This window comes from Microcebus murinus, chromosome 22, assembly GCF_040939455.1.
Source record: "Microcebus murinus isolate Inina chromosome 22, M.murinus_Inina_mat1.0, whole genome shotgun sequence".
In the NCBI taxonomy this organism is placed as follows: Eukaryota; Metazoa; Chordata; class Mammalia; order Primates; family Cheirogaleidae; genus Microcebus; species Microcebus murinus.
The window spans coordinates 6,000,408-6,019,641 of NC_134125.1; the positions used below are offsets into that span (position 1 = coordinate 6,000,408).

Genomic DNA, 19,234 nt, shown 5'->3' on the forward strand with positions numbered 1-19,234 from the left:
GCACACATGCATGCTCGCACTTGCATGTTTTTTAAGACAGCTTTTGCATTAGTTGAGTGGTCACAAGTCGTTCGTACAATGGTTCTGGTGTCCAGACTCAGAGTAGATTGGGACTGGTCTCGATGTTTGTTAGAAAAGGAACCATTTTCACTGTAGCCCACCTACAGTGTTTAGCAAAGCAAGGCAAGAAGGGGCTTGAAATACTCCCTTGTGTACCTACTGCTCGGCTCATCTAAGGCAGGAGCTTGGCACACCGCGGCCGAATCCTCTTATCTGTGGTGATGACACAGGCGGAGAGTGGGCAGGGTTGCTGGTGCCCCGCCTGGCCCAGGATCGCCTGTGCGCAGCTCCCTGAGAGCTCAGGGGCCGCACAGAGGTTGTAATTGGTCTCCAGGCCACACCTAGTTGTTGAGTGCGGCGGCTGCCTGAATATCATCTCTCAGCGCTGCCAGCTCGCCGGAGTGCGCGCAAGCCACCTTCGAGCACCAGACCCAAGAGGACCGGCGGAGCCCGGCGGTGGAGCAGTTTGGAAACTGCCAAGTGAGTGAAATCGGGAGAGACGGAAGCTAGGGGCTGGCACTGAGGGGTCGCTGGGCAGGGCAGCAATGGTGCTAGAGCCGTCCTGTGGCTCCTACCGTCTGATGGGGTCTGGTGGAAGTTAGCAGGGCTGGGGCAGGTGCGGAACACCGTGGGGATGATGAGCCCAGGATCAAGTTGCTGCCACCCTGGCACTCCTGGCTGGCCAGAGGGCGAGCATGTCCACCAGAGAGCAAACATCCTCAGACTCTGCTACTGGCGAGTCTTGGGGCCAGGGGACTTGCAGAGGAGCTGCAGGGAGGGCTGCGCCTCCCCCTGCCCAAGCGGGTCTCTCTTCCCTTCCCCGCCCAGGCAGGGCCCCAGCTGGGGCTGCAGCTCGAGTGATGGGAAAGCGAGCTCCACCACTCCCCCAGCCCATTAGCGGCACTGGCAGCATTAAAAATGCAGGAGGTGGTGGGAGGAGAGGGCTGGGACAAGACCAGTGCGGCAGGGCGGGAAGAGCCAGGCTTCTGCCTCCTCGGAGCTCCGCTCAGAGCCCGGGGCTGAGGGCGACTTTTGGTGTGGGGGATTCTCCAGTGTAACTGGGGGCGGCGTCCAGGTGGCGGTCGCGGAGAAAGCCGGCCTCGGTTCCTGTGCTGAGGGCCGGGACCTGCCTAGGACGCGCCAGCCCGGCCGCGCCCGTCTCCGCGCGCTCAGGGTGTGGGGCCTCCCCGCGCAGGGCGATGCCGGCCTCGTCCACCGTGCACGTGCTGCAGCTGCTGCGGGAGCTGCTCGCCTTCGTGCTGCTCAGCTACACCGTGCTGGTCGGCGCGCTGCTGCTGGCCGGCTGGACCACCTACTTCCTGGTGCTGAAGTGACAGCGCCGCCGCCCGGGGCGCCGAGCCCGCGCCGCCCCGCCGCCAGCGCACGGCTAACCAGAGGACTCTCCGCCTCACGCCCGGGCCGACCCGAGCCCAGCGCCCGGCGTCACGACGGCCGACTCGGCTGCGCGCCTTCGGGCCCCCAGCCCCGCGCCGCGACGAAGGTGCGGCGGTTGGGGCCCCAGCGCGCCCGTTACGGCCGTTACCCTAAGCTCCGCCTCCTCTCTCCCCGTCTGGCCAATCCCAACTGCACCCTCGGGTCGGGGCGTGGCCATTAGTCCCGATCTGCGCAGGTGGAGGTCGCGCCCCGCCCCTGCTCACGAGGTGGCGTCACTTCCGGCGTGTGCGTCCGGCGTCCGCCCTCCGCGGGATGGCGGCTCTGCGTTGGCTGTCTAGGGGCGTAGCCTCCCTCTTCAGGTACCGATGCGGCCGCGTAGGTGGGTGGGCAGGACCGGGGGGAGGAACCGACGCACAGTGCGGTGGCCGGTGCCGCAGCATCGCCTTGCCTGCGCGCTGTTCCCTTGTCGGCCGAGCCGGGCCGCAGCGTCTCGCCCCGCTCAGCAGTCCGAGGACCGCCCCACCCCCTCGTCAAGCCCCGGGTTCCTTTCTCGTTAGTTTCTAACTTCTAAAACGAGTCCCCCAAGTCCCGGGCTGCTTTTGGGGGCCGCTCAGCCTGCCGGCCAGCTCCCGTTGTCCCTCGTAGTCTTCCTGAGAATGGAGGCGGGGAGGGACGCGCGGGGAGGCCGGGCAAGGGAGCGGATTGCTAGGGGATGTCCTCCTGAGGGCGGAGGGGGACCTCGACGGGGCGTTCCCGTCTTAGCGCCGCCAGACACACCTGGAACGCGGGCCAGGCCTCGAGAGCTAAATCCTCCCTACAGAAGCATTTATTGTGGCATCGGATTTCTAAAAGGCTATGAGATAGCAGTTTAAATTTCCTTAGCTTGTCTAGATAAAAAAAATAAGTAAACTTGCTGGCTTTCCCACTCTGATGGTTCGCTGGGCTCAGTAGTGGCTGCGCCTTTAATGAGTCACGTGGCTTTCCAGGCCACTCTGCCCCCACTGCCCTCGTCATCTGGAAGGCTGCCCCTGCATCCTCACTTAGACTCCTGCTTGGCCCGAGTTTGAGTTTCCAATCCCTGTAGATAAATCTAAGGGCCTGTTACAGATTGGGGGTTGTACCTTATTAAATTTGACTTCTGTTTCTAGGTACAGACGGTGTATTCCTGTTGTGGCTAACTTTAAGAAGCGCTACTTGTCAGAATTGATAAGACCATGGCACAAAACCGTGGCGGTTGGATTTGGTGTAACCCTGTGTGCGGTTCCTATTGCACAGGTAAGGTACTATTATGTGCAGGGTTTCTTGTCTTAGCGTACCGTGTTTTCTTGAAGTCTCAAGTGGGCAGTGGGCCTTCGGACAAGCTACTATAGTTTTACCCAGTGCTGCCACCGCTTCCCCACATGATGGTATACTTTCTGCTGTACCAGTATCTTTCCAGAGTTGAGCAGATATATTAATATTCCTGTTGATTGTCTCATTTAATAGGAACAGCACATCAAGTTGTATACATCAAGTTGTATAAAGGATAGAGAAATGAGAAGAGCATATTACAATCAATAAAATGCTCTTTTATTCAACAAAAATTTATTGAGCAACTTTAGCATGTCATACACGGAGAATGTAAGAGTGAGAAAAACAAATTTCTGCCCTCATAAAACATTCTGAGGAAATGAAAGGGGAGAAAATAAATATAAACTGTCAGTTGGTAATAAGTGCTGTGAAGAAAACAAATAGGATAAGGGAATAGACAGAACTGTGAGGAGGTGCTTTTGTTTTAGTTAAAGGTGGTCAAGAAGAGCCACTCTGCTAAAGTTTAGAGAACTGAATGTTCTAGAAGAGTAAGCCATGATACTCATTGGTGAGGGGAAGAGCTTGCCAGGCAGAAAGAACTTGGAAGTGCAGAGACCTAGAAGCAGGAATGTGCCTGCTGTGTTTGAGGAGCTGCAAGGAAGCTAAAATGTGGCTGTAGTGGAATGAGGGAGACAGTAATAGATGAGGCCAGAGAGTTAACTGAGAATCAAATCATCTGCTTTGTGGGCCACTGTAAGGCTTTAGGTTTTATTCTGAGAAAGAAGCCACAACGTATTTTATCACAGGACTGTTATGATCCGACATAAATTTTTAAGTTTTAAAAGGTTGCTGTGAGGATCTAGGAAGACCAATAAGGAGGGTGTTGCTATAATCTAGGCATGCAGTGATAGTGGCAAGCAGCAGAAGTGGAGGGGAGTAGTTAGCCAAATGTGGCCAACAGGAATTGCTGATGGATTGGATGTGGGGTATATAACTTGGATTCCAAGATTTTTTTTTTTTTTTTTTTTTTTTGAGACAGAGTCTTGCTTTGTTGCCCAGGCTAGAGTGAGTGCCATGGCATCAGCCTAGCTCACAGCAACCTCAATCTCCTGGGCTCAAGCGATCCTCTTGCCTCAGCCTCCCGAGTAGCTGGGACTACAGGCATGCGCCACCATGGCCAGCTAATGTTTTCTATATATATTAGTTGGCCAATTAATTTCTTTCTATTTATAGTAGAGACGGGGTCTCGCCCTTGCCCATGCTACTTTTGAACTCCTGACCTTGATCGATCTGCCCGCCTCGGCCTCCCAGAATGCTAGGATTACAGGCGTGAGCCACTGCGCCCGGCCCCAAGATTTTTTTTTTTTTTTTTTTTTGAGACAGAGTCTTACTGTGTCACCCAACTGCAGTGGTGTCCTCATAGCTCACTACAATCTCAAACTCCTGAGCTCAAGCAATCCTCCTGCCCCAGCCTCCAAAGTAGCTGGGACTACAGGTGTGCACTACCACACCTGCCTAATTTTTTCTATTTTTAGTGGAGACGGGGGTCGCACTTGCTCAGGCTGGTCTCAAACTCCTCAGTTCAAGCAGTCCTCCTCCTTCAGCCTCCCAGAGTGCTAGAATTACAGGTGCGAGCCACTGTACCCGGCCTCCAAGATCTTTTAAAGGCCTAAACAACTGAAAGATTGGAGTTGTCATTTAGTGGGATAGAGAGGAGTGAGTTTTAAAAAGAAGAAATCAAGAGTTCAGTTTGCAAAATGTCATTTCCAAGATGTCTAGGACACATCTAGGTGGACCTTATCAAGCAGGCAGTTAATATGAAAGTCATTTAAAAAAATCACTGGTGTTATATGCATTACAGGGAAGAGCTAGATAGGAAACCACCAACCCCATTTCAGCAAAATATTCCTGCTACTGTGTTTATTGAGATTAATTCCACAAGTATTTTTAGCATGTTCTGAGCCTCACTTTCCTGTGCCTCGCTTCAGCTGTCATGTCTGCATGCTGATGAATCCATCCCCCACCTCCCCACCCCCGTCCCTGCTATCAGAACTCTAACATGCTATTGACTGTTGTACCTTGTTGATGAATCTTCAGTTCAAAACCCTCACTTGAACACCAGGTCATTTTCAGCCATGATTAGGATAACTTTTCTTCCTTCCAAAGATTTTTTTAGGTATATCCTTTCTCAGTTCATGTACTACTTTTTAAGCCCTCATTACCTCAGTTCTGGGCTACAGACTGGAGCAATCCCATTTCCATTCCTTACAACCAACATTGGGGCCGGGCGCGGTGGCTCACGCCTGTAATCCTAGCACTCTGGGAGGCCAAGGCGGGCGGATTGCTTGAGGTCAGGAGTTCGAAACCAGCCTGAACAAGAGCGAGACCCCGTCTCTACTATAAATAGAAACAAATTAATTGGCCAACTAATATACATAGAAAAAATTAGCTGGGCATGGTGGTGCACGCCTGTAGTCCCAGCTACTCGGGAGACTGAGGCAGCAGGATTGCTTGAGCCCAGGAGTTTGAGGTTGCTGTGAGCTAGGCTGACACCATGGCACTCACTCTAGCCTGGGCAACAAAGTGAGACTCTGTTTCAAAAAAAAAACAAAAAAAAACGGGACAGTGGGCCCAGCATGGTGGCTCATGCCTGTAATCCTAGCACTCTGGGAGGCTGAGGTGGGGGCATTGCTGGAGGTCAGGAGTTGGAAACTAGCCTGAGCAAGAGCGAGACCCCGTCTCTACTATAAATAGAAAGAAATTAATTGGCCAACTAATATATATACAAAAAATTAGCTGGGCATGGTGGCGTGTGCCTGTAGTCCCAGCTACTCGGGAGGCTGAGGCAGGAGGATTGCTTGAGCCCAGGAGTTTGCGGTTGCTGTGAGCTAGGCTGACGCCACGGCACTCCCTCTAGCCTGCGCAACAAAGTGAGACTCTGTCTCAAAAAATAAGAATAATAAAAAAAAACAAAAAACATGACAGTGGCTCTCCATTAGATGTTACAGAACTATAATCTAATTCTCCTGCGCTCCAGTGCCCTCGTCACTCTCATCTCTCCCTAGTCAGTCTCATCTCTCTTGTGCCATCTGCTCTAACCAGGGTATATTCCTGGATATCCCCTGCATGCAACAGATGTTTTCTCCTCCTCATTGTTTCTTTCTCCCTAGGATGCTTGGCATTCTAATCCTAGCCGTCCTGTACCAAGTCCCACCTCTCTGTAAAGCCTTTTTTTGACTGGGTGTGGTGGATGGTGCATATAATCCTAGCACTCTGGGAGGCCAAGACAGGAGAATTGCTTGAGCTCAGGAGTTCAAGACCAACCTGAGCAAGGAGACCTGTCTCTACTAAAAATAAAAAAAATTAGCCAAGCCTCATGGCATACCTGTAGTCCCAGCTACTCAGGAGGCTGAGGCAGGAGGATCACTTAAGTCCAGGAGTTTGAGGTTGCTGCGAGCTATAATGATACCACTGCACTCTACCTGGGGTGAGAGAGTGAGACTATGTTAATGAATGAATACCTTACCTAACTACCTTCCTACCTGTGTACATGTATACTTACTTCCTGGCCATCTCCATCTTTCTGGCCACTTAATATTGTATATTTTGATATTTGATGATAATCCCCCTGGCACTCTCCTGAGTCGGCAGAGCACAATGGAAAGAGTTCAGACTTTGAAGTGAGAAGATTTGGTTTGAGGTTTAGATGTATGACCTTTTGGGAAAATTGCATAACTACTCTGAGCTTCCATGTTATCATCTGTAAAAAAAGAAGTGATAATAAATGGACTGTTAGGAGGAAGGAAAGAAAATGTATTGTACAATGTAGTACGTCATGAAGACGTAAGTTATTAGAATATTATGTCAAGATTAGCTTCTTGTGAGCAGAGATAATGTCATTCTTCCTTTTGTAGCCCTTCAGTACAAAGTACATAATGAATGCTTAATAATTATTTGAACATAAATATGATAAATTCTTGGTTTGGTCATGTATGAAAACTATTTCTTGACTGCTGTTTTCAACATGCAATGCTTTGGGGTGTTTATACTCTAAACGGCAAAAATAAGACAGAACTTAAGAGTAATTGATTTCTTTGTTGATTCTGATGCAATAAATGCTCTGCTGAGGAAAAAGGCAGACTGGGGATGACCTGTCATTACAGTTGCCCAAGATGGCCGCAGTCCCTTAATTCTTGGGGTAGTTATATATTGGTCTTTTCTAACATAATAGCTGAAGTGAGAGTGAAGAGTGCTTCCTCCCCACGATATTGCTCATTCTGTTCAGAATTACCCTCTCTCATCCACTCATTTACTTTCTTAGACTCAGCTTAATCCTCCTCAAATCTATGAAGCCTTTTCTGAGCTATTAATCACTCAGCATAGGATTGATTACTCCCTTATGTGTGCCCCCACTAGACCCCATATAGATTTCCACCACCGCTCCCGTTATATTTGATTGCATTTGGTTTCCTAGTTCTCTGTTCACCCGTCATCCTGCTCTCCCTGCACTGGCCTGAAATCTTTGAGGACAGAGAATCTCTCTTATTTATCTTTATATCTCAAGCATGTAACACTATGTTAATGAATGAATCATAAACTCATGAATTCGTTGATTTATAATTACTAGCATTTTATTTTTAAATTTTTATTTTTAGAGGCAGAGTCTTGCTCTGTTGCCCCGGCTGGAGCACAGTGGCACACCCTCATAGCTGACTGTGACCCTGAACTCCTGGGCTCAAAACAATCCTCCCACCTCAGCCTCCTACGTAGGTGGTACTGCAGGCACGTGCCACCACACCCGGCTAATTTTTCTATTTTGTTTTTGTGGAGATGAAGTCTCACTATGTTGCCCAGGCTGGTGTCAAACTCTTGGCCTTGAGTGTTCCTCCCACCTCAGCCTCCCAAAGTGCTGAGATTTTAGGCATGAGCATCACGCCTGGCCACATTTATTTTATATAAGAAAATACTTTGCTTTGGGGAACAAAGAATGAAAGTAAGGAAAAAGCAGAAAGCATACTGTGGAATTATTTCTCAATGCTGTCCTAAATAGCCAAAATAAAGCCATTAAAGAAAAGTTAACCCAAAGAAGTATAGTGCAGTTGCAGCTTGAAACACTAAGCAACATGAGAATTATGGTTTTTTCGTCTGTGACAATGTTTGTCTTTCAGAAATCGGAGCCTCATTCTCTCAGTAATGATGCATTAATGAGGAGGGCCGTGTCTTTGGTAACAGATAGCACCTCTACCTTTCTCTCTCAGACCACATATGCATTGATTGAAGCTATCACTGACTACACTAAGGTATGTTTTCTCTTATTAAGTCTTGATCTTTTAAACCAGAAATCAGCAAACTGTGCCTCACAACCAAATCCAGTCCAAAGCCTGTGTTTGTATTTTATTAGAACATATCCAGGCTCATTTGTTTATGTATTGTTTGAATAGTTTCAACAGAGGCTCTAAGGCCCACAAAGCCTAAAATATTTATTTACTTTCTGGCCCTTTACCAAAATGAGCCCTAATCTAAATAACTGGTTTTCAGACTTTTTCCAAAAATCTTTCTAATAGAAAAATCTTAAATATGTCTGTCAAGTATATAAAACAGGAAGCAAGCTGATCAGGTTCACTTAGGGGTAAAGGAGTGCAAAGTCCATCACTAGAGGCTTTTGAGGACTGTTTAAAAAACAGTGATCCTAATAGAAAAAGAACATGTGGATAATCAGAATCAAAATTATTTGAGTCTCATTTATACATGTATTGTACCTATATTTCCCAATAGCTTTTCTCTTAATCTTTCAAGTTTTCCTTCTGCATTGTGTCCTTTTTCTGTGTCTGAATTGCTAACAGGCTTTAAAAAGAAAAGCTTATAGGGGAGGAACTAATGTCCTGGAGTGATGCCTCTACTTCATATGATGACAGTAAAACTCCAGGGAGGCAGGAGGACTAAAGAGCCAGTTTGCTGCGATGGGTCTTTCTCTCCTTGAGATGGAAATTTCACTGAGCTTAACATGCCTCATATTTTACTCAGACTTATTTATTTTATATTTATAGGCTGTTTATACCTTAATTTCTCTGTACCGACAATATACAAGTTTACTGGGGAAAATGAATTCACAGGAGGAAGATGAAGTGTGGCAAGTGATCATAGGAGCCAGAGTTGAGGTAAGTAAAAAGTTGCTAGACATTTCTGTTTTGTTATTGTTTCTTAGAGTCTTGCTCTGTCACCCAGGGTGGAGTACAGTGGTGTCCTCATAGCTCACTGCAACCTCCAACTCCTGGGCTCAAGCGATCCTCCTCCCTCAGCCTCCCAAGTAGCTGGAACTGCCGGCACGCACCACCAACTCAGCTAATGTTTTCTGTTTTTAGTAGAGACGGCATGACTCTTGCTCAGGCTGGTCTCAAAATCCTGAGCTCCTCCCACCTCAGCCTCCCAGAGTGCTGGGATTATAGGCGTGAGCCATCATGCCGGGCCTAGACATTTCTGAATTAGTGTTCCTTCCTACCTCATTGTAGTGTCCAAATTACTGAATTTAGTCTAACCAATCTAACCAGTAACTATTCTGTAAACCTATTTTGAATAAATGCATTTAAAAGTGTTAAACCAGCTGGGCGTCATGGCTCACGCCTGTAATCCTAGCACTCTGGGAGCCTGAGGTGGGCAGATTCCTCGAGGTCAGGAGTTTGAAACCAGCCTGAGCGAGGTTTCTCTCTACTAAAAATAGAAATTAATTGACCAACTAAAAATAGAAAAAGTTAGCCGGGCATGGTGGCACATGCCTGTAGTCCCCGCTACACAGGAGGCTTGAGGCAGTAGGATCGCTTGAGCCCAGGAGTTTGAGGTTGCTGTGAGCGAGGCTGACGCCATGGCACTCACTCTAGCCTGGGCAACAAAGTGAGACTGTCTCAAAAAAACAAAGTGTTAAACCTCTTCATGTTGTCTGAAGCATTTTGCTTAATATACAGATGACTTCAAAACAACAAGAATACATGAAGCTAGAAACCACCTGGATGACAGCAGTTAGTCTCTCAGAGATGGCAGCTGAAGCTGCGTACCAAACTGGTAGGTTAAAGTTTTGTTTTTTGTTAAGGAGATGCCATCTGAGTTTTTATCTAGTTCTAAAATGAGGGATTTATATTAAATGGTCTGTTGTGGCTCTTTGTGAGAAATTTTACCTATTTCCAATGTATTAAACATTTTATTTGCACAGTAGGAAAAATGAGCACCCATGTAGAACAGACCAGTAGAAGCTAGGTTGCTAATATCTAGAAAAATGTTTAAACTATTTGGAAGCAATCATTTTGGCAAGAGTGTCATCATTTTTTTTTTTTATAATCCAGACCATTAAGTCATAGAATGACAGAGTTGGATGAAACCCTGTGGACCTTTTGTACAAAGTGAGACCTGGAATCATAGTCAGACAAATATTCAGTAATCTGTCCTGGTTTTGCCACTATTTCAGGCTTTCATATGCACCCTCTATTTAATTCCCACAGTTCCTTATAAAATTCCTACTTCACAGATGAAACTGGCGGACAAATGGGTTAAGTAATTTACCTAAGATGCCGTGGTGTGGTATATACGTCAGGTAGCCTGGGCATTGTGCCCCTTCCTGCCCCCAAAAAGAAAATGCAGTTATTTATTCACCAAAGTGTTTTCTGAACATTAGTATCTGTTCAGTGTACCTGAGCTGAGTAGCTTTTTAGAATGTATTTTGAGGAAAACCCTAGTTTAAACATCATACCCGACTGGTTCTAAACAGGTAGGCTCAGAGAAATAATAGCCTAGAACCAGCTCTTACTAAGAAACTGGTATGTTAAAGTACTTTTGTTTTTGTTTCCTGATTTCAAGATAAACTAAGATCTCTAGCAGCAAATCTTAAAAATGATTTTTTAAAAGTAAATAACCATACTGAAAAACAAAAGAATTCTTAGTTAACTAAAACCTAAAGAATCAGAGATTCTCAAAATAGGATTGGGACAAAGAGTGAAACAACAGTGAGCGTGCAGCAGCATGAGCGCCCGCCACGTGCCCGCAGGGTCTCCAGGCGCAGTGCACGGGGAGCGCCGAGGGCGCCGCTCACCACCTGCGCAGGCAGCCTTAGAGCTGGAAGGTGCAGCGAGAGGGATGTTATAAGCATTATCTGAAAAAAAGAGACATTTTCCCCAGAACTGATTAAAAAGGCTCACAAAAGTTCTGAACAGTTTAAAACAGTTTAAAATTCAGAGAATAAATGCTATAAGCTACTGAAAGTAAAAAAAATAGATTACCTAACAAAAAGGTAGAATTAGACATCAGTCTTCTTATCAGCAACACTAGACAAAACCTAAAATTTTCTATCCAGCTATCATTAAAATTTAAGACATATAGAGACTCAGAAAACTTACCCACCTGTATATACTTTATGAGAAAGGAAAAATTAGTTTTGAAAGAACATAACAAAATTTAAAACTTTCTAAAAGTTTTTTTGTTTTTTTTTTTTTTTTGAGACAGAGTCTCACTTTGTTGCCCAGGATAGAGTGAGTGCCGTGGCATTAGCCTGGCTCACAGCAACCTCAATCTCCGGGGCTCAACGATCCTACTGCCTCAGCCTCCCGAGTAGCTGGGACTACAGGCATGCGCCACCATGCCCGGCTAATTTTTTGTATATATATTTTTAGTTGGTCAATTAATTTATTTCTATTTTTGGTAGAGACGGGGTCTCGCTCAGGCTGGTTTCGAACTCCTGACCTTGAGCAATCCGCCTGCCTCAGCCTCCCAAAGTGCTAGGATTACAGGCGTGAGCCACCACGCCCGGCTAAAAGTTTTGAATATAAAACAAATTTTTTAAAAATCACGTTGGGAAAGAAAGCTAGACAGGGCATAACATTAGACATTGTTACATGCCACAGTAAGAACTAGTAGGGGAAGACTTGATAGATTCAGTTGAGGTTTAAAAAGACATAAAGCCTGTCAATTAGAAAATATAAAATAAAAATAGAGAAATAATTTCAAACATCAATAATTACAATAGACTTATTAAATGACACTTGTAGATTGTGTTCAAAAAAATTACTCTAGCAAAAACTGGAAAATTATAAAAAGATACTGAATAAAAGCTACCCAGAACTCATAGAGCAATGTCAGAAACCAGAGAAAAGATTCAAGCCAAAAAGCAATAAATAGGACAATTCGTCACGACAGTATCAATCATTTACCCGATAAGGCAAAAACTGATGGAATTACAAGGAGAAATTCAATTTTATACATACCTCAGTGGCTCACAGGTCAGGAAGACCAAAAATATTAAAGATTGGGACAGAATAATTTCTAAAGCCTTGACCAAATATATAACTGAATGTAAAACTTTGTTCCCTCCTCCACAAAATACATACTCTTATAAGATACAAAACCATTAAAAATTTGACTTTGTGCCAGGTGACAAAGGAAGACAACCAAATCCTTTAACCCTTTGCACTCGCTTGCTTTTTTCTCAGTTCTTTTATTCTACTCTGGATTTAATTTTTTATTTTTTTATTTTATTTTATTTTTTTTTAAATAGAGACGGGGTCTCGCTCTTGCTCAGGCTGGTTTTGAACTCCTGACCTTGAGCAATCCGCCCGCCTCGGCCTCCCAAGAGCTAGGATTACAGGCGTGAGCCACAGTGCCCGGCCTGGATTTAATTTTTTAAATACCCCAGATTTTACAAAGCGCAGCAGTAGAATAAAAAACTAGAATTTCTTTTCATATAAACTTATTTGGATTTTTTTATATTTCAAATTATTGATACATTAAAAGAGTAATTTTAATCTCTATAATTTTTGTTAACCATGTCGAGTCACACTTGACATCCAAGTACAAAGGGGTAAAGAGTTGATAGACTACATTCACCAACCTTCAAAAAGCCACCACCAAAAAAATTCCTTACATCTATAAAATTTAAAAACCTATTTTTTTTTTATTTTTTAAGAGACAGGATCATGCTGTGTTCACCCAGGCTGCAGTCCACTGGCCCGGTCATAGCTCTCTGTAACCTTTACCTCCTGGACGCTAGCTGATCCTCCCACCTTAGTCTCCTAAGTAGCTAGAACTATAGGTATACCCCACCATGCCTGGCTAATTTTTAATTTTTTTGTATACATTGTACCTTGCTGTGTTGCCTGGGGCTGGTCTCAAACTCCTGGCCTCAAGCAATCCTCCCACCTCCGCTGCCAACTTTTAACTAAGTTATAAAAAGCAAAATAAATTGAAAAAAGCAGAACAAAAACTAAAAAAGATAAAAGTTACAGGAAGAAATTAAGTAGAAAAGGTTAATCAAAAAGGCAAAATCTGTTTCCTTGAAAAGACTGAAAATTAGGCGCAGATTTGGCAAGTGACCTTTTTTTTTTTTTTAGAGAGAGCAAGAATGACATCAGAAAGGGTCATTAAAGATAAGGATATATTTTTTCCCCTCCTCCTCCTCTGAGCCCCTACACCACTTACAAAGGGTTGGAGACTCGCCTGCTATATACTTTATGAGAAAGGAAAAATTAGTTTTGAAAGAACATAACAAAATTTAAAACTTTCTAAAAGTTTTGAATATAAAACAAATTTTTTAAAAATCACGTTGGGAAAGAAAGCTAGACAGGGCATAACATTAGACATTGTTACATGCCACAGTAAGACATGTGGGCTCCCATTATCAGCAACACTAGACAAAACCTAAAATTTTCTATCCAGCTATCATTAAAATTTAAGACACATAGAGACTCAGAAAACTTACCCACCTGTATATACTTTATGAGAAAGGAAAAATTAGTTTTGAAAGAACTGGGCTCCCATTTAGATCTGGTCACAAATAGTCTAAAACCTCACCAGCATATTGTCACACCCATATCAGAGGTTCATTCCCTTCCAGGGGCCACAGATATCTTTGAACAGCAGCTCTCAAAGTTCAGCATCTCCCAGGACACTTGCTAAAAATGCACACTCGTCCCTTTGCATCAGTGGGCTGGAGCAGGGCCTGGGATGCACCCCTTTAACAATTCCCCAGGACTCTGACATAGGTGGCAGGAAGCCCCATCTGGGTGGCACTCGGAAGCCCCAAGGTTCTGTCCCCTCTTGGGATGGTGGGACGAAAGGGGCACTGGAGAAGAGGTAGCTTGTTGGGGGGTGGTAAGGATGATGAGTTGGAGTTTCCAACCATCAAGTCAAAGGTGGGGGACAGAGGGCAGGGTCTGGGACAGCGTGGCCGATGCCCAGTGCACAGGACAGCAGGTCTCTTTGGAGAGAAGAGACCTGAAATCAAATCAAGTCCTCTGCTTAACCGGTAGCAAGAGAGGTAAAGGGAGAAGAGAGGGAGGGACATGAGGATGGAAGGAAGAGGAAAAGGGAAGGAGGGGAGGGGAGAGAAGTAGCCATCTCTGACAGGACACTGAGTTCCAGGCCCCAGTGACCTTCAGAACAAAACCAGAAGGCATGGGGCTGAGAGTGGCCACCAGGGCAGCACACAGCACCATGGTGCCACTTTGCAGAAGCACAAACCGAGGCCGAAAGGGCGGGGAATCTCTGCTGGGTCCCCATATTGAAATAGAGCCCCACGGTTCCGCCAAGCCGGCAGCCTGGGCTGGGCTGAGTGGTGCGGGGGTGGCCCAGTTTTTTTTTTTAATTATGTGAATATTATGACCTTTATGTAAGTCCCAAATTGGCTGACTAAGTAAAGAATCTATATAAGACTAATAACCATAAAATTTGAAATGGTATTCAAAGATTTTTTTATGCCCCCAAAATGGATACCAAGCCCAGGCTGTTTTGTTGGGAGAGTTTTATCAAATCTTTAAAAGCCATAATTCCTACATTACAGCAAGTGTATCAGTGTATAGAAATGACAAACCTCCTATTGTAACTGTAGGAAGCCTGGTCCCAAACTGGACTAGGGCAGTACCAACACGCTGAGAAATGAAACTACTAAACGAAATGTAGCCATTTACTCTCAAAATACAATGATAGTTCAACATTAAAAAATAACATAATTCACTACTTGAGATTGAAGAGAATGCCCCAAACGCCTTCAATAAAATGTAATACTCACTTAAATCTAAGGACAGTTAACTGGGAGTGGTGGCCCATGCCTGTAGTCCCAGCTACTCTGAAAACTGAGGCAGGAGGATTGCTTGAGCCCAGGAGATGGAGGCTGCAGTGAGCTCTGACAGTACCACTGCACTCCAGCCTGGGTGACAGAGACCCACATCTTTAAAAAAAAAAAAAAACAAAAAACAGCTAAGTACATTTATGAAGAGAGACTTAACATGAAAAACAATTTCATGATAGCCAAAGAGGAGGATGCCTACTATTCCCCACTCCCTGTCAACACAAAGATAGAAAAGAACAATCCAAGTGTTCTGTAGATGAACTACTGCACATATCCATATGATGAAATACACTAGCAGCAAGTAAAATGGTAGAGGCTCAGAACTTTTTTTTCATTTAAAAAGTTTAAAAATATGGTCAATAAATATTTTATGCTGTCATAAATTTATGATAAAATATTTTTCTGCATTTTATATATAGAGAGCAAGCAAGCGCGAGAGTTACATTTGAAAAATGAAAAAAATGCTTCTAAACTCCCAAAAGAGGTTATCTCTGAAGATTAGGGTAATGAAAGGGATCTTTGAAAGTTTTATTACTGATCTCTTAATTAGTCAAAAAGTATGACTTGTGTAGCTAAATTGATAAAAGTTCTGTGGCAAGAGCTATACAGCCATAAAGATGATTGTGGGAGTTGCATTTAGTACTTGGGACGTTAGCTCCCGACAGCTGGAGAAAAGTACTGGGGTTTTTGGCAATAAAGTGTCGGTTAGTTAAATGCAGACCTGGACGTTGAGGTAGAAGGTTCCCCACTCCAGGGAACCTGACCCCAAGAAGGCTCAGATGACAAGCACAGCACCCAGGCTTTCCTGTGTCTATGTGTGCCCCTTCTACCCTGGTGGTGGGCTCAGCTCAATGGTCCCGTCTTTCGGCAGGAGCAGATCAGGCCTGTGTAACCGCCAGGAACCACGTTCAGCTGGTGAAGCTGCAGGTGCAGGAGGTGCGCCAGCTCTCGCAGAAAGCAGAAACCAAGCTGGCAGAAGCGCAGACAGAAGAGGTCCGGCAGAAAGCACAGGAGGAAGGGGACGAGAGGGCGGAGCCGGAGCCGGAGGCGTACCTGCGAGAGGATTGAGGGCCCGCCCCACTGCCCTGTCTGCCCACTCAGTGGGGAAAGCAAGGGCGGACGCTATCCTGCCCAGGGTTGGCGCAACTCTGCGCAGGAAAGAGGCGGCAGGTCCTGCCCTGGCCACTCAGCTGAGAGGCCGCTGAGCCCAGTGCCCAGCCCCTCCCGCTGCGGTCTCAGGCTTGCACTGGACCAGGTTCTGGGTACTGCACCCTCTTTTAGCATCTCGCCCCACTCCGTACAGCTGCTCTCTCGCCCGCTGATGTTCTTACCTCACACTCAAAGCATAGGCCAACCTGGGCCAGAGAGAAGGGGTCCTTTTTGTCATGCCCTTAGGTTCAGTAGCTGTTTAGCCTCAGTTTTTAATCTTATTCACATTTTCAAATCTGATTTAGTATTTGCTCCCTTTGAAGGGCTGTGAATTTGGGGGGCAAGGGGAGCCCAGCTGGTTAGTAGGATTTCCAAGTGTTTCCAATTCCTTCTCCGATCGGGCCGCTGCCCTGCAAGGAGTCAAAAGTGTTGCCGTGAAGGGAACGAATGCAGAGTGTTTACCTGGTGCTCTCAACGGGACTGTTCTAACACATGCCTCTCGTTTCCTTCTTTCGAGTTTGTCTGTTGTATCTAAAGGAAAAGAATAAATTTTTTTTGCATTTAAAAAATGAAAACGTGTATGTCTTCTGGGGACCTGTGCAGCCTCCCCCTCAGACCACAGCCTGCCAGAGCCCCAGCCTCGCCCCGTGGAGGTGGCCATGTCGGCCATGCCTGCTCCCATTCAACACGCGCCGGACACGTCAGCCAGGGCACCGTCTTTAATCAGCGCTAGGGGGTGGGAGATTACAAAAACAGTGTCAGCATTTCCTGCGGACCAGCGGGAGGCAGATAGAAAATCAACATGAGTTCAGTCTTGGGCTGTTGCTCACCCCACCCCCCTCAGAGCGGGGGTCTGTGGACAGCTGCACACTTGAGCCCCTCATCTGTCACCAGTGCCCACATGGTCCACAGCTCCAGGGGGCTGAGGCGGTGCACCAGCAGGAGCCCTCTGTACAGGCAGGGGTCCAGAGGCTGTCGTATCCCGAACGTCTTGAAGCCGGCGTGGTGCGTGGGGCTCACGCCCAGCTTCCTCAGGCACATGCCCACAAAGACGTCATCGATGGGGAAGAGCTCCGCCTCTTCCACGGCTGCTCGGAGGCGTCGCACGGTGGCTCTGGACATGACATACCCTCCACCCCCAGCGTAGGGTGGGTAGTGGCGGGCTCTGTACATGGAGGGCGGGATGAAGTATTTGACCTTGGTGTTCCTGTTGGGCAGGGCCTGGCGGATGACATCTCCCACCAAGAGGTCCTGGGCTGGGTCCCAGCTGTCCAGGAACTCTAACACATTGGGGACGTGGACAAAGACATCATCATCCCCCTTTAGCATGAAGTGGGCCTGGGGGCAGGCAGCTGCCACCCAGCGCTGCAGGTGCAGCTCCTTGAGCGTCAGGTTGAAGAAGTCCTCTGCAAAGTCCCACTGCAGGATGTCATCGAACTCCCCACTCTCGTAGGCCAGCAGCTGGGCGGGGGGCGGGGGTGCTGCCACCCCCAGGAGGAACACCAGCTTCAGCACCCGGCCCCTGGCCCAGCCCCCCGCCCGGCCCCATGTGCTGCGGATGGCCGCACGCCGCTCCACGTGACCAGGCTGTGACTTGATGGCCAGGAGCAGGAAGGTGTCCTTGGAGCAGCCAGAAGGCTCCAACAAGATGGAGAAGTTTCGGCAGTGGCGATAGGTCAAGAAGAGACGGTGACGGCTAGGCAGGGACAGGGAGGCATTAGCCCCTGTGCGGTTGGGCGGACACTGGCTGCGGCGGGGCCCTGGGGGAGCCCAGAAGGGCTGGGGGGCCGAGGGGTCCCCGGCCGGCTTTGCCTCCTTGCGCAGGAAGAGCAGGCCGCTGAGCAGCAGCAGCGCCAGGCTGCACGGGAGCAGCCGGGCCAGCCTGCGCAGCATCGCGGGCCCTGCAGGGAGACAGCGCCTCAGCAGGGCCCTGCCCCACCGCCCTCCCCAACCGGGTCCCTGTCCCCACGGCTGAGCTGAGCGAGAGTTCCCTCAACCCAGCAGCTAAGACCCTGCTGGCCGCCGGGACTTCCTTGTATTCTCGGCTGTCCTCTGGCTCTCTCCAGAGTCCCTGCCTCGGAGGACAGAGGACAGAGCAAGCACGCCTGCCAGCCCTCGCCTCAAAGCTGAGACGCCCCGCGAATTCTTAGCCTTTCTGAGAAACTCAAATACCTGACGAGTTTGAGTGAAAACAGTGAAACCTGCGCAGACTTAGGTTAGCTGTGGACGAAATTCACTCAGGAAACCTGATGCTCGCGGTTCTTGAAGTCTGAAGTCAAATCATTTAAAACGAAAAAGGTGTGGCGACTGCCTGGTGCGTCTGCAGCAGGCTGTTGGGTGTCGTGGAGACGACCGGGCCACAGGCGCTGCGCTTACAGGGTGGCACTGCGCTTACGGGGTCACCCAGCACTGCAGGGCACAGGTGGCCGCGGCCACCAGAGACCACCACCCCCTTCACACCTGCCTGCAGTGCTCGGGTTTGCGGGGGAGGAGGAGTCGGTTAACTGGGCTTTGAGACAAAACCACACACCAAAGGGCAGGGTCAGGAGAGCTGGCGACTGGCACCAGAGGTGGCTCCCCAGGCCACCCTGCACACCCTCTTCCCGCCCCGTGCACAGTGCTGACTTCTCCCACCAGGTCCCTCAGCGACCCCAAGAGAAGGACAAGGACAGAATCCAGCAGGGGAACCTGCCCAAGGTCCACAGTGACAAAGCCAGGTGTCAGTGTCCCACCTTGCCATTTTCGTCCCTCCAGTGTCCTCTCCCCGCCCCCTCCCTCACCCCTTCACTACTAACCAGTCTACCGCACAAGCTGTCCCCACCGCTGCCGCCAGGAAAGCAACTCTGCCAGGTGCGGGACGTAGTGGCACGACAGGTCACTGCCCTCCCGGAGGAGAGGGACCAGCCGGCGTGCGCAGGTTAGGGCGGGTAACGGAATGAAGCGACCCGAAGTCACTGTCGCCGGGTTGGTTAACAACAAACACCCTCCTTGGCAGAGGGACGTGTGAGCAGGGACAGACCGGGGACAGGGACAGACCGGGGACAGGGACAGACCGGGGACAGGGACAGACCGGGGACAGGGACTGAACGGGGACAGGGACAGACCGGGGACAGGGACTGAACGGGGACAGGGACTGAACGGGGACAGGGACTGAACGGGGACAGGGACAGACCGGGGACAGGGACAGACCGGGGACAGGGACAGACCGGGGTGGGGGAGCCGTGCGAGGAGGGCGAG

General features: G+C 48.0%; 3 protein-coding genes across 4 annotated transcripts; 2 read left to right on the forward strand and 1 right to left on the reverse strand.

Annotated features, from left to right (window-relative positions):
• Positions 1-1,147: 1,147 nt before the first annotated feature.
• LOC142863503 (uncharacterized) lies at positions 1,148-1,394 on the forward strand. The gene has a single exon (XM_075996782.1). It carries the CDS (start codon positions 1,260-1,262, stop codon positions 1,392-1,394), a length of 135 nt encoding a protein of 44 aa, XP_075852897.1. The 5' UTR covers positions 1,148-1,259.
• A 312-nt stretch (positions 1,395-1,706) lies between these two features.
• On the forward strand, positions 1,707-16,572 carry DIABLO (diablo IAP-binding mitochondrial protein). Of its 2 annotated transcripts, none has more exons than XM_012782264.3 (6): positions 1,707-1,814; positions 2,604-2,730; positions 7,914-8,045; positions 8,793-8,903; positions 9,705-9,801; positions 15,720-16,572. In XM_012782264.3, exons 1-6 carry the CDS (start codon positions 1,768-1,770, stop codon positions 15,914-15,916), a joined length of 711 nt encoding a protein of 236 aa, XP_012637718.3. In that variant the 5' UTR covers positions 1,707-1,767; the 3' UTR covers positions 15,917-16,572. The 2 variants fall into 2 exon arrangements, with proteins under 2 accessions (XP_012637718.3, XP_075852638.1); XM_075996523.1 differs by having other exon boundaries at positions 15,726-16,572.
• Positions 16,573-16,651: 79 nt separating this feature from the next.
• On the reverse strand, positions 16,652-18,715 carry B3GNT4 (UDP-GlcNAc:betaGal beta-1,3-N-acetylglucosaminyltransferase 4). The gene has a single exon (XM_075996837.1). The coding sequence runs from the start codon at positions 17,888-17,890 to the stop codon at positions 16,838-16,840; it is 1,053 nt and encodes a 350-aa protein (XP_075852952.1). The 5' UTR covers positions 17,891-18,715; the 3' UTR covers positions 16,652-16,837.
• Between the last annotated feature and the right edge of the window lie 519 nt (positions 18,716-19,234).